Raw genomic sequence first — 13,453 nt, 5'->3', positions numbered from 1 at the left:
CTAAGAGTGATTCATGTCTCAACTTTTTTTCTTTGAAGGACAGAATGTAAGATTGATCAAGGGGACAACCTAGGTGTGAATAAAGCACGTAATAGTTAAATGTAATAGAAAAGTCCTAGGGGGAGTTATAGTTCTCATCTGAGGAGCTTTTCATCTCCAGACACAGAGATTTCTGGGGTTAGGCCTGAGAAGCTGCATTTTAAAACCATGAGGCCTTCCATCATATTTTAATAAATCCTACCCTTGAATTTCCATTTTAGTATGGAAAAAAAAGGAAGTCAGTTTTCCAATTAAAAGTCAAGGCTGGGCGCTGTGACTGGGCGTTGTTATCCCAGCTACTGGGGAGGGAAGGGGGGCTCACATTCTGAAGCTGGCCTGGAAAGTAAAAGACCCTCTCTGAAAATTCACTAAAGCTTAAAGGCTTGGAGGCATGGCTAAAGTGGTAGAGCACCTGCCTAGCAAACACAAGATGTTGAGTACAAAGCGCAATAGTGTCCAAATAAATTTTTAAGTAAAAAGTCAAAATGAGCTGGGCATGGTGATGCTCTCCTGGAATCTCAATACTGGGAAGGCTAAGACAGGAATATCAAGAGATCCAGGCCAGGCTGGGAATGTGGCTTAGCGGTAGAGTGCTTGCCTTGCATGCATGAAGCCCTGGGTTCGATTCCTCAGTGCCACATAAACAGAAAAAGCCAAAAGTGGCACTGTGGCTCAAGTGGTAGAGTGCTAGTCTTGAGCAAAAAAAGCTTAGGGACAGTGCCCAGGCCCTGAGTTCAAGCCCTAGGACTGGCAAAAAAAAAAAAGTTCCAGGTCAGCCTGGGATACATAGACTCTGTCTCAAAACAAAGCAAAAGAAGTAAAATCCACATGGTAAAATCCACCATCACTAAATTAGTTTATAATGAAGGAGCATGTTTGGATGTGTCAGTGTTTTCACTAGACAAACGGAGGCCACTAAGCTCCTTTCTTTGAAATTGACTTTATGTTCATGGGAGGAAGTGGATTCCTCCATTCTAAGTGAAGTCACCAGTTCTGTGATAAGAATGTGAAAGGATTTTAAGTTTGGAAGTATTTAAGAATTGTCCAAAGATTTAATCCTCAGTAAAATTCCCAGCCAGATGGGCAAGTAAAAGCTTGGAATGGATGCCTGAGAGGTTTTGTAGATGCTTTGCGTTGTTTTTAGTAAAATTAAGGTTAAGTGTGAGTGTGTATATGTGTGTATATGTGTGTGTGTTTGTGTGTGTGCGAGAGAGAGAGAGAGAGAGAGAGAGAGAGAGAGAGAGAGAGAGTCTAGATGACATTAACTTTTTTCCTTACAATAATGTGCTGAAAATAATCTGTCTCTTTCTCCATACCAAGGCTGCTGGGCTGGCTTGTTAGTACTTAGAGCGAATGACTGGGCTCCAGCCCCAGGAGTACTTGGGTGAGGCACAGTGGTTTTAGAACTATGAGTATGGGGTGGTAGTTGCAGCCACTGAGGATGCAGGCTGGTACTTCACAGAATCCGAGGTTCTTGGCAAGCAGTGGCTCATGCCAGCAGACCAGCGTTGAAGCAGCAGTAATCTCATTTCCTGGGCCAGGTTGTTTGGAGTATGTGTCATCCATATCAATACAAAATGCTCATGGAAACCCACCCTGAGCCCTGGTGGCTCATGCCTATAATCCTAGCTCCTCAGGAGATTGAGCTGTGAGGATCCTGGTTCAAAGCCAGCCTGGGTAGATACATCTGAAAGACTCTTCTCTCCAATTAACCAGCAAAAAGCTGGAAATGGAGGTGTGTGTCAAATGGTAGAACACTAGCCTTGAACAGAAAAAGCCAAGTAAGAGCTCAGAGCTCTGAGTTCAAGACCCAGTACCAGCGCACACACCAAAAAGAAGAAAGAAAAAAAAAAAAGCAAACCTCTCATCGTCTGATCCTTCAGCTAAATGATTAAGACTTAACTTTTTAAGCACAGAGTGGCTTTGGCTTTGGGTTTTCTCTGCTTCAGTTTTGTTCTTTTTGTTTTGCCTTCTGGTGTCTTCTTGGGATCCCATGGGATCATTTCTCATTGTTTCTGGGTCCTTCCTTGACATGGCAGTGCTGCTGCTAACATCCTCCCAGCAAAGAGGAGATTCCTCCCAGGGCATCTTCTGAGAGCGCAGCCTTCCCTGGTCTCCCCAGGGCCGGCCACCTCTCCCCGCTACTGGATTAGATCCACCTGGGTGACGGAGACCACTTCCTGTGCCCACTAGGCTTTCGATCCGTTGACGTGACGACGCCTTTTCTCTTTCTTGTTTATCTGGGCACAGGACGTGGTCGCCGCCTGAACCGATTCTCCAGACTTCTGCGCATGGGCCTGGCCACTTTGCCTGGAGCTTGCTCTCGGTGTTGTGCTCTATTCACCTGCTGAAACTCTCCAGCATCTTTATTGAACTCTCTACCCAGGGTCTACCGGCCCCAGGTCAGATTTCTGCCTATAAATCTCCCGACCAGGTCTAGTGGCCCCCCTTTCTGGAGCCTGTTGGGGCCCGCTGGCCACCACACACAGTCAGACTCCCCTCCTCAGCATCTTCAAGATCAAGGAGGCCCCTGGGTTCCCAAGTGTTAGGTGACATTTCACATGTAGGAAACTCCGTACAGACTGGAGCCATGTTCCTTCTTCCTTGTACAGAGTTAGGGTAGGCACCCTTTCATGCTATTGCCTACATCTCAGGCAATATGAGAAACGTGGATTTTAATCCTCTCTCTTGGAAAGAGCAAGTTTGATGATTTCCCTTGGCAAAGATTACATCACAGTTTTGATCTGAAGTCTTCAACTTAAGAGCCTTCAAAGTGGGAAATAAACCAGAGACAACCCTAACATTCTCACACTGCACTCATGTATATGGTCTACAAAGAATGCAAGTACCAGAACAAAGGACCGGGGAAAACTCCACCCAGCCCACTATTGCCAGGCCTTCCAGGCCGCAGCATCGGACTCCAGCTGCCTGTGTTCTGGTTCAGTTGCAGTCTGTGCCCTGTAAGCTTGGCTAGGTCCTGCTGGCAACATACAAGTTATTCACCTTCATAGGTGGTCAAGCCGAGACAATAAATAAATAAATAAATAAAACTTAGCCAAGGTACTGGTGATCTGTAATCCTAGTTAGGAAGCTGAGATTTGAGGATCATAGTTCAAAGGCAGACTGGGCAAACAAACTTGAGAAGAGACTCTGATCACCAATTAATCACCAAAAGCCAGAAGTGGTAGAACACCAGCCCTGAGGAAAAAAAGAGCCAAGGAAGAGCATGAGGCACTTAGTTCAAATCCCTGTACTAACTAGCAGAAAAAAAAATATATATATATATACACATACATATATATATATACACATATATATATACACATACACACACACACATACATATATATATATATGGAGAGAGAGAGAGAGAGAGGAATAAATATTTTTTTAAAAAACCTTAAATTCGGAGGCTGGGAAGATGGCTCAGTGGTAGAGTGCTTGCCTTGCATGCTCGAGGCCCTGGGTTCGATTCCTCAGTACCACATAAGTAAAAAGAAAAAAGCTGGAAGTGGCGCTGTGTCTCAAGTGGTAGAGCACTAGCCTTGAGCTGAATAGCTGAGGGACAGTGCCCAGGCCCAGAGTTCAGGCCCCATGACCGAACCCAAAAAATAAAAAATAAACTTAAATTCACCAGTTACTGGTGGTTCATGCCTGTAATCCTAACTATTCAGGAGGCTAAGATTTGAGGATTGCAGTTCAAAGCCAGCCCAGGCAGAAAAGTCTGTGAGACTTTTACCTCCAATTAACCACCAGCAAACTAGAAATGGAGCTGTTCTCAAAGTAGTAGAGCACTAGCCTTGAGCACAAAAGCTCAGGAACAGTACCCAGGCCCAGAATTCAAGCCCCAGGATCAGCAAGACAAAAAAAATCACACACACACACACACACACACACACCAACAAACAAACAAACAAACAAACTTAAGCTCACTCTATTATCTTCTAGTGGGATACTTATTTACTCACTATTGGTAAACTGTCAACTCTTTGTCATCCAGAGAGAAACGGTTTCCCATTCTCAGTTTTCTGTAGGCTGCATTTTTAATCCAAAGCTGTCTTCGTGACCGCACCCCCCTCCTTGCTGTGACCTAATTTCTAAGCTGTCTTTCCACTCTGTGGCTGGCCCCAGGAAAATCCATTGATTTAAAACCCTCTGGTTGAACTAAAAGAAGGGAGTAAGAAAGGTGGAAAGGGTCAGTAAGTTATATGGGTAATACAGTAGTTGCTAATAGCAGTATTTGCCTAGAACTATGGTTGGTATTCTTCAGGAAGTTGAGCAAAACGTACATCATTCTCTATGAGATCCCAGTTCATTGACTAACTAGAATAATAAACTTGCCTATGCAAATTAACCAGTGGCACAAGGTACATGCATATGGATGCACATACTTAAGACTTTAAAAAAATCAGGAAAGGATTCAAGGTAAAAGAGGGCATGTGCAGGAATCTCACAATGTTGGAACTTACTTGTTTAAGCAAAGGGAGAACAGATTCTGAGAGGGAGAATACAGGCAGAAGAAATATTATAGATAGTTTTTACATATCTCTTTTCAGATCAACTAGGCTGGAGACCATAGCCAGTCATTGTTACAAGGCTTTATGATTAAATGTTGATACTGGAATCATTTATTGTATAGCATTTGTAGTTAGTTCTGCATTCCTCAAAATTGGAACCTTATAAAGCATCAAGCCTTCTGGATTGAGCTGTAGGGTCAGCTCAGGGGGCCGGGGTGGGGGTGGGGATGACAGTATACAGGAGGGCACCTCGGACAGAACCAGCCAACTTCATGTGGGTTTTATAGTTCACGAAGATGGCTGACCCAGCACGCCTGTGCTCAAGTAAGCATTCACACACGCTTTCTCTGAGGGTACTACTAAATCTTAATTGCTACTGCAGTTTTCTGTATTGTTGTTGTTTATGCCAGTCCTGGGGCTTGAATTCAGGGCCTACGCACTGACCCTGAGCTTTTGTGCTCAAGGGTAGTGCTTTAACACTTGAGCCACAGCTTTGCTTATATCTTTTTTTGCTTATATCTTTGCTTATATCTTATATAATTGGAGATCAGTCTCATGGACTTTCCTGCTCAGGCTGGCTTTGAACTTGGATCCTCAGATCTCACTCGACCTCCTGAGCAGCTAGGATGACAAGGATAAGCTACTGGCACCCAGCTTGCTATTATTTTTTTTATACCATTTGAGAGGGAATTTCTGAGGTCTGAAAGTCTGGCTCCAGGGTAGAATGCCTCATTATAGCCAGCGAGGCCCTGAGTTCAAATGCAGCATCCCCTCTAAAAAGAGAAAGAAAACAGATTTCTGAAGTTCCTGTTACTATAAATGTCTAAACAAGTGTTCTTTGTCTTGAGGAGCTGGGTCTAAATATAGGCTATATAATGAGAAGTTGCAATTGTCTTCATCTCAGAGAGCTGGGGTGAGGATGGAGGGGCGAGATTAAAGAGCACACTACAAAAACTTGTTGTTTCTGTTCTCAATGAGACAAACTCAAAAGAAATGACAAGGCTGGGCACTGATGGTTCATGCCTATAATCCTAGCTACTCAGGAGGCTGAGATTGAAGATCACCATTCAAAGCCATTCCAGGCAGGAAAGTCCATAAGACTCTTTATCTCCAACTAACAACCAAAAACCCAGAAGTAGAACTATGGCTCAAGTAGAAGAACACTAACATTGAGCAAAAAAGCGCAGGAACAGCACTTAGGCCCTGAGTTCAAGCCCCAAGACCAGCATAAGAAAGAAAGAGAGAAGATGGCAGAAACTCGATTAGAAGCATTTATTTTAAATTTAAAGAATAGTTTGATAATTATAGGTTACTAAACATATTCATACTTTGAGGGGAAAGAATGCATTGCTAGATTCCAGGGGCTCACATCTGTAATTCTAGATACTCAGAAGGCTGAGAGCTGTGCAAGCTGGAGGATACGGTTCAAAGCTAGCTGGAGCAGAAAAGTCTTAAAAGACCACATCTCCAGTAAACCAGCAAAAGGCCAAATGAGAGGTGTGGCTCAACTGGTGGAGCCCTAGCCATGAGCAACAGTTTGAGGACCCTCATTCCCTCCAAAAAGGAAACAGTAGAAGACATGGGGCATTTGCTGGGATAGATCTCCTTCACAGAGCTCACACTGGCTGTGACCAAAGCAGAACAGAGGGTGCATGGAGTTCTTTGAATCTAGGGTAGTCATGTGGGTGCCTGCTTCGGGGTGGGGGCAGATCTTAAATGCATGCTGGCCCAGGAGAATGCTCTACCCATATCATGGTTCAGTTGATAACTTTAGAAATAATTGTCTGTGCTCAGAAGTGGGCTGCAGGGAACATGGCCTCCTGCGGGTTAGTAAGTGTCAGAAACTCTCAAGTCCTGCCCTGCAGCTAGCACCAGGATGCATTGGAGAGCTGAGATAGCGGAGCATGCGCATTAGAGTTTCCCTCTGAAAGGTTTGGAGGACAGGCTTTTGTGCTTGGCTTCTTGGGGTGGGAAAGGGGACCTGAGCTAGTCAACCTGTGGGGCTTGGAAGTCCTGGGGGAAGGTGTCCCCTTGGCATGAGGGGCCCAGAGGGCTGGCTGGGAACCTGGAGACTGACTTCCCTAGAAATCTGAGAGCAAGGAGCAGTGGTGAGAAGAAGGCATGGCCACTGCATCCCAGCTCTTGCTTTCCCTTTCTGCCAGTCCTGGGGCTCAAACTGAGGGCCTAGATGTGGTCTCTGAGCTTCTTCGGAAGCTCAAAGGTGGTGCTCTACCATTTGAGCCGCAGCTCTACTTCCAGCTTTTTTGGTAATTTATTGGAGATAAAAAAACTTACAGATTTTCCTGCCTGGGCTGGCTTTGAATGGTGAGCCTCAGATCTCAGCCTCCTAAGTAGCAGGATTACAGCTAAGATTATAACACATGGCTCTCTTGTTTTTCTTTTTCTTTCTGCTGGTCCTTAAGCTTCTTTTGCTCAAGGCTAGCACTCTACCACTTGAGTCACAGTGCTACTTCTGGCTTTTTCTGAGTAGTTTATTGGAGATAAGTGTCTCACAGACTTCCTGTCCAGGGTTGGCCTCAAACTGCGGTCCTCAGATCTCAACCTCCTGAGTAGCTAGGAGTACAGGCGTGAGCCTCCAGTGCCTGGCTCTTAGTTTTTCTTAGTGACACATGAGTTCTTATTTATTGCCTGGAACTTAAGTGGTGGCTGATACTCTTGGTTTAGTACACCTATTTTCAGCACTGACACTGTTCTATGCTTTATAAAGAGCATGGAAAATTTTTATTACAGAGAATGGACACGTGTAAACCTGCTTTTGAGATAAAACAATGCAGACTTTGATCTGATGTCATGAACTTTGCAGTGACATTTTGATTTTTTATTAAACTGTGTGTTGTTTTGTTAGTTTGTTTGCTTGTGTTACTCGTCCTCACACTTCACTTCTAAGTCCTAAATTAAGTCTAAATTGAGTCCTGTCGAAGTCATCCTAGTTACTCAGGAAGCTAGGGTCTGGAGGATCATGGTTTAAAGCCACCCTAGATAGAATAGTTCTTGAGACTCTATTTCTAATTAGCAAGCAAATGTTTGACTAGAAGAGTAGTTCTAGTGGTAGAATGCCAGCCATGAACATACAAATTGAGCTAGAATGAGAGGCCCTCAGTTTGAGCCTCAATATCTGCGCGCGCACGTGTGCACGCACACACACATGCACACACACACACACACACACACACAGTATGTTCTACTATCTTAAAGGTTTTTTTTTTCAAAAGCATATCGGCTGGGATACTCCATTCATATATTTTAATCTTTGTACATAGGAATAGTCCTACACATATTTAATGTCTCAATATTTGCCTTGCAGGTGCCCGGATCGCTGAATATTCCCAACTGTATGACCAAATTGTGTTCAGGGAGACCCCCCTTAAAATTCAGAAGGATGGCTGGACTGCCACACAAGAAACGTCCCTTCTCCGGGCCTCGTCTCCTGCCCAGGCCCAGCGTGCCAGTGAAGACTGGCTATGGAATTCAACCTACAGTAATGGAGAGTTAGCCGATTTCTCTCCCCGGCCAGAACAAGACTTGAGATCAAACTATCCCACATTAGAGATGAGTTCTAAAAGGACTCCCAGACAGCTGTCTGCAGCCTGCTCCGTGCCTTCTCTTCAGGTCTCCGAGCCTCTGCTAGGCTCCACGCAGAGATGCAGTGTGGTGGTTAGGCAGCCCCACAAAGAGAATCTGTGTCAGGGCCAGCTTTACAACTCCCTGGGGCGGAAAGGCCTCAGTAAACCTCAGCCTTACAACAGGTCCCACTCTTCCTCATCGATCTTGATAAACAAATCCCAGGACTCCATCAACTACCCCGGGGACATGGAAAAGAAGCAGCTGCCGTCAGTACACCAAAGTTCCAGGTGCGAAAGTCACCAGGATTCACTGCCCAGCATGGGGGACTCCTGCCAACAGGACAGTGACAAAGGCTCTGATCTCACGCTGCAAGACTCCCAGAAAGTTCTAGTCGTGAATAGAAACTTACCCTTCCATGCTCAAATAGCAGCCCAGAACTATTTTTCCAATTTCAAAGAGATCGAGGGAGACGAAGATGATTATGTAGAAATCAAATCAGAGGACGACGAGGTGGAGCTGGAGTTGGCCCAGAGCCGTTTGAGGAAATCTGACAAGCTTTCAGGTGCTGACTCTGCTGAGGATGTCGGTGGGGACATATCCTGTCCGCCAAATACTCCATGCCCCCCAAAAGAGCCAATAAACAGCAAACTTGGGCTGTCCCCGTATCTGACAGCATATGATGACTCCGACAAACTGAATGGTTATCTGTGGAGGGGGCCATCACCCAATCAGCAAAATATTGTCCAGTCTCTAAGGGAAAAATTTCAGTGTCTCAGTTCAAGCAGCTTTGCCTAGTAAGAGCTGGAATAAGAGTTGCCGAAATGAACTCCTTCTTAGGCTCATAAGTTACAGATACTCATGAGATGTTTTATAATGCACCAGATCCAAACAATTTTATAACAACAAGAGGTGTAAAAAAAAGAAAACACACTTTCTTTGACAGCACATTTTGAACTGCTGATCATATAGCCAGGACTGGACTTTAGCAAATCTAAGTAGATTAGCAATGCCTTTCCTCACGCCGATCGACTTCACGTTTCATGTATGTCGAACTTGCTTGAAAATTTGTTTGTTTTTTTAAACATAATAGCCATGCCAGTATTCCCATACTTGAAGACAAGCAAGAACATTCATTCCCATGTTATCCAGGAGATTCATCCTAGTAAAGAGACTTACTTGTTTTTAAAAGGAGACTAAAGAATGCTTCTTACATTAGAGATTTTTGCTACATTTATGGCAAGACCCTGGAATATAGCCTCCCATAACCTATTTTAAATATTACTGTAGCAATTCATTCCCGTAAAGAAATTGGGTGATGAATGAAAATTAAGATGTTGCACTTGGGCCAGTTTACTGTAAGCAAAAGTCTCAGTGTTCCTGAACAACACCCCAAGAATGGACTGCCCTGCGCATTACAGTGATTATGTGAGTCCTGGGGCGAAATGAAGGATCCCCTTCATGTTTTGAAACTCAAGTTCACTCAGAGGCACACTGACTTCACTATTAGAAAAGATGGAGAGGTCCCTGGGGACACCTTGATTATCTTTGCACACAAATGAAAGAGAAAACCCCCCAAACAAAGCCAACAATGGTGGCTCAGGCCTGTAATCCTTGCTGATACTCAGGAGGCTGAGATCTAAGGATGGAGATTGAAAGCTAACACCAGGAGAAAAGTCTCTGAGATTCTTATATCCAATTAGCCAACAAAAAGATAAAAGTGGAGCTGTGACTCAAGTGGTAGAGTACCAGCATAGAGTGAAACAGCTAAGGAAGAGCACAATGCCCTGAGTTTAAGCTCGACTATCAGCATGTACGATGCACACACACACACGAATGTATATACACGCGCGTACACACACACAAAGAAAACACCAAAACACCAACTCCTCATACCCACAGTGTAAACCCTAAGCTAAAATAAGACAGAGCACTTTAAAGTGATCCATTCCAGCAGTTTTTCGTAGGCACCTTCCTGAGTTCTTCAGGTTGCAGGAATGGAGCAGGAAATTTTTTTCTCAACACCACATTCATACCCTGGGGATTTCTTTCCATGGTTCTCGGGTGTATAACAGCCCAAAGCTATTGGTGGTTAGTCTCTTAACTACTGACATCTGTCTTGTCATTTCATTGTGGTATTATATAATAATGGAACCCCTAGTGAGCAGAGACCAGGGGAAAAGCAAGGGACACGGTGAGCAAAATATAAAAAGCTAGAGAGAACACAAATTTATTGCTATTCTAGAAAATAATTCATTTTATGGAAAATTCTATCAAAAGCAGCCAGAATATTTTCTCCCCAAACCCTTTGTGTTCCTGTTAAAGGTTCTATGCATTCTGTTATCATCTCATGTATTTTCTAATTGAAAACAAAATCCATTCCATTTTAAAATACATGGTAATACTCATATGGAAAGAGTGTCTGGACTTTCAATTTAAAGATAGACCATCATATTGTATCAGCAATATCTTCCCATAATTTGTTTCCTTCTTTTCAAGTAGTGTGCCTCGTTTTCTTAACTATGTAACAAAATATGACCACCCTTTCTTTTTTTTTAATAAATAAGTACCTAAGGTATTTGTTATTCATTTTAAATAATAAAAAAAAATGGCCCAAGTTACTTGCTCTTCAAAATAGTCTCACTTCTTTTAGTTCATCAGACAAAGTCCTGGTGCTGGGTGTGGTTCAGTGGTCCATCGCTTGCCTAGCATGCAGGAGGCCCTGCACTTCATCCTCAGCATTGTAAGAGAAAAAGAGAAGGTCTGTGTGTGACAGCATGGTTCTGGAAGTGTGTGTGTGTGTGTGTGTGTGTGTGTGTGTGTGCACATGCTGGGCCTGGTGCTTGAACTCAGGGCCTGGGCACTGTCCCTGAGCTTTTTAGCTCAAAACTAGTGTACTACCACTTGAGCCACAGTTCCACTTCTAGCTGTTCATTGGTTCCTTGGAAATAAGGGTCTTGTGGACTTTCCTGCCTGGACTGGCTTTAAACTGTAATCCTCAAATCTCAGCCTTCTGAGTAGCTAGGATCCTGAGCTACTTCTATTGCTTGTATTATAATATGTTATAAAATTTTCAGATTTAGTCAGCATCAAAAGACAAGCACCGAGCTGGGAAATGTAGCTTAGTGGTAGAGTGCTTGCCTAGCATACATGAAGCCTGGGTTGGATTCCTCAGTGCCACATAAACAGAAAAAGCCAGAAGTGGCGCTGTGGTTCAAGTGATAGAATGAGCAAAATAGCTTAGGGACAAGTGCCCAAGCCCTAAGGTCAAGCCATAGGACTGGCAAAAAAACAAATAACAACAACAAAAAAATACCACCAGGAAGTATGTTCTTAGACTTGCTAGATATGCATAAGTACCCTTGTCTCACCTGTTTTTTTCTTTTTCTTTTTTTTTTTTGTGTACAGTGTGGGACCTGAACTCTGGGCCTGGGCATTGTCCCTCTGCTCTTCAGCTCAAGGCTATAGTGCTCTACCACTTGAGCCACAGTGCCACTTCTGGCTTTTTACTTTTGCTTATGTGGTGCTGAGGAATCGAACCCAGGGCCTCAGGCATGCAAGGCAAGCACGCTACCACTGAGCCACCTTCCCAGCCCCTCACCTGTTTTTTCTTTAAGTTAACTGACTTGTCCAGGAATGCAGTTTCCGATGTTTCTTTTAAGTCTATATGACTCAAATTCTTTACCATCCATATTACTCTTGTGTCTGAGTCTCCATGATTGTTCATTCTTTACCTCAAGGTCTTACTGCATGCCACCATGGTCATTCTGTAGGAGTATAGCAGCTGCCTGAAGGTGGCCATCTCCATTCTTTAGTTTTATCGATCACTTATGTGAGACAGGATACAGATTTTGAGAGCTCTGTGTGTGTGTGTGTGTGTGTGTGTGTGTGTGTGTGTATAAAACCATGTTCATACATCTCCAAGTTATCATTTAAGTGCTTTTGTTATGTAGTTTCCTTTTGAAGGTGGGGTGGGATGTATATAATTGGAGTGGGGAAATGTTCACTGTACTGAAAAGTTCTTCCTATGTTCCCATTCTGAAGGTTCAAGTTTATATATATATATATATATATATATATATATATGTTTACTTTTCATCTACTCTTGTGGGGAAAAATGTATCTAGGGAAACATAGTTTAAATACTGTATATAACTTAGCAATACCAATTATTTAATAAAGTTTGTAAAGTTCAAAGTAAACGATAGTGTGAATTAATGTGTTCATCCCACAACATCAGGAATTTTGTGTTGGACCTGGGTCTTGAACTCAGTGCCTGGACACTGTCTTTGAGGTTTTTTGCTCCACGTTGGCACTCTACTAATTGAGGCACAGCTCCACCTCTGGCTTTTTGGTGGTTAACTGGAGATAATAGTCTCCCAGACTTTCCTGCCGAGGCTAGCTTCAAGCCATGATCCTCACATCTCAGATTCCTAGGATTATAAGTATAAGCTACAGACCCCTGGCTTTCCCCTACTTAGTCCTTGCTGGGCTATTTGGCTAGAAGTAGGAGCACATTTAACACACCACATGATTTTAAAAAGAAGCATAAAAGCATTATTAACTTGAAATGTACATGAAGATCTTCATAAGGGAGTGAATTCCAAAGAAAGAACTAAAGATGCTGACATGTGTCAAAAATAATAAATTTGAGCCAGGCGCCAGCGGCTCACACCTGTAATCCTAGCTACTCAGGAGGCTGAGATCTGCGGATCATGGTTCAAAGCCAGTCCAGACAGGAAAGTCTGCGACACTCTTATCTCCAATAAACCACTAGGAAACTGAAGTGGTGCTGTGGCTCAGGTGATAAAGAGTGCTTGCCTTGAGCTGAAAAGTGCAGGGACAGCACCCAGACCCAGAGTTCAAGCCCCAGGACCGACAAAAAATTAAAAATAAAATAAATTTGGATAGGATAGTGGATCTTTGGACTGGTGTGTATTCTAGGGATGTTACTAACATCACGGGGCATGGCTGAGGGTGGGAGACAAAGATTACTCTGAGTTATTTATTCAGGTTCACTGCAGCCCCCACCCAAGACCAGTCTCTGGCACCCACACGCCAATTGCACATCATGAACTCCCTTCAAGCAATCCAGCTAGTTGCAGATAAATGAAATTTGGAGCATAGTATATTTGAAAGCTCATTTGCAGAGGATCAGAAGTTCTCTTTGAGACAAATATTCTAAAATTTAGCACTTGTAACTATTGTCTTGTTCTGACCCCTGGAGATGGAGATGCTTTTGGCCAGCTCTGCATAGTGCGGGGCCATGTGTGGTTATCTAATACATGTTTCATCATTAACTAAACAGAGCTAAA

The 13,453-nt window shown here is 43.5% G+C and overlaps 1 protein-coding gene across 1 annotated transcript in view; it reads left to right on the top strand.

The window, feature by feature from the left end:
- The window catches only part of Plekhg1 (pleckstrin homology domain containing, family G (with RhoGef domain) member 1), a 135,473-nt gene extending 125,731 nt beyond the window's left edge, over positions 1-9,742 (top strand). The window contains exon 16 of the mRNA XM_013026954.1: positions 7,882-9,742. Within this exon, the coding sequence (XP_012882408.1) occupies positions 7,882-8,936 (1,055 nt within the window). The 3' untranslated portion in view covers positions 8,937-9,742. The remainder of the gene's footprint in view (positions 1-7,881) is intronic.
- The last annotated feature ends 3,711 nt before the right edge of the window (positions 9,743-13,453 follow it).

This window comes from Dipodomys ordii, unplaced genomic scaffold (genome assembly GCF_000151885.1).
Source record: "Dipodomys ordii isolate 6190 unplaced genomic scaffold, Dord_2.0 Scaffold98, whole genome shotgun sequence".
Lineage (NCBI taxonomy): Eukaryota > Metazoa > Chordata > Mammalia > Rodentia > Heteromyidae > Dipodomys > Dipodomys ordii.
Note: the sequence above shows the minus strand (reverse complement) of the source record. Positions and strands in the feature narration are given on the sequence as shown.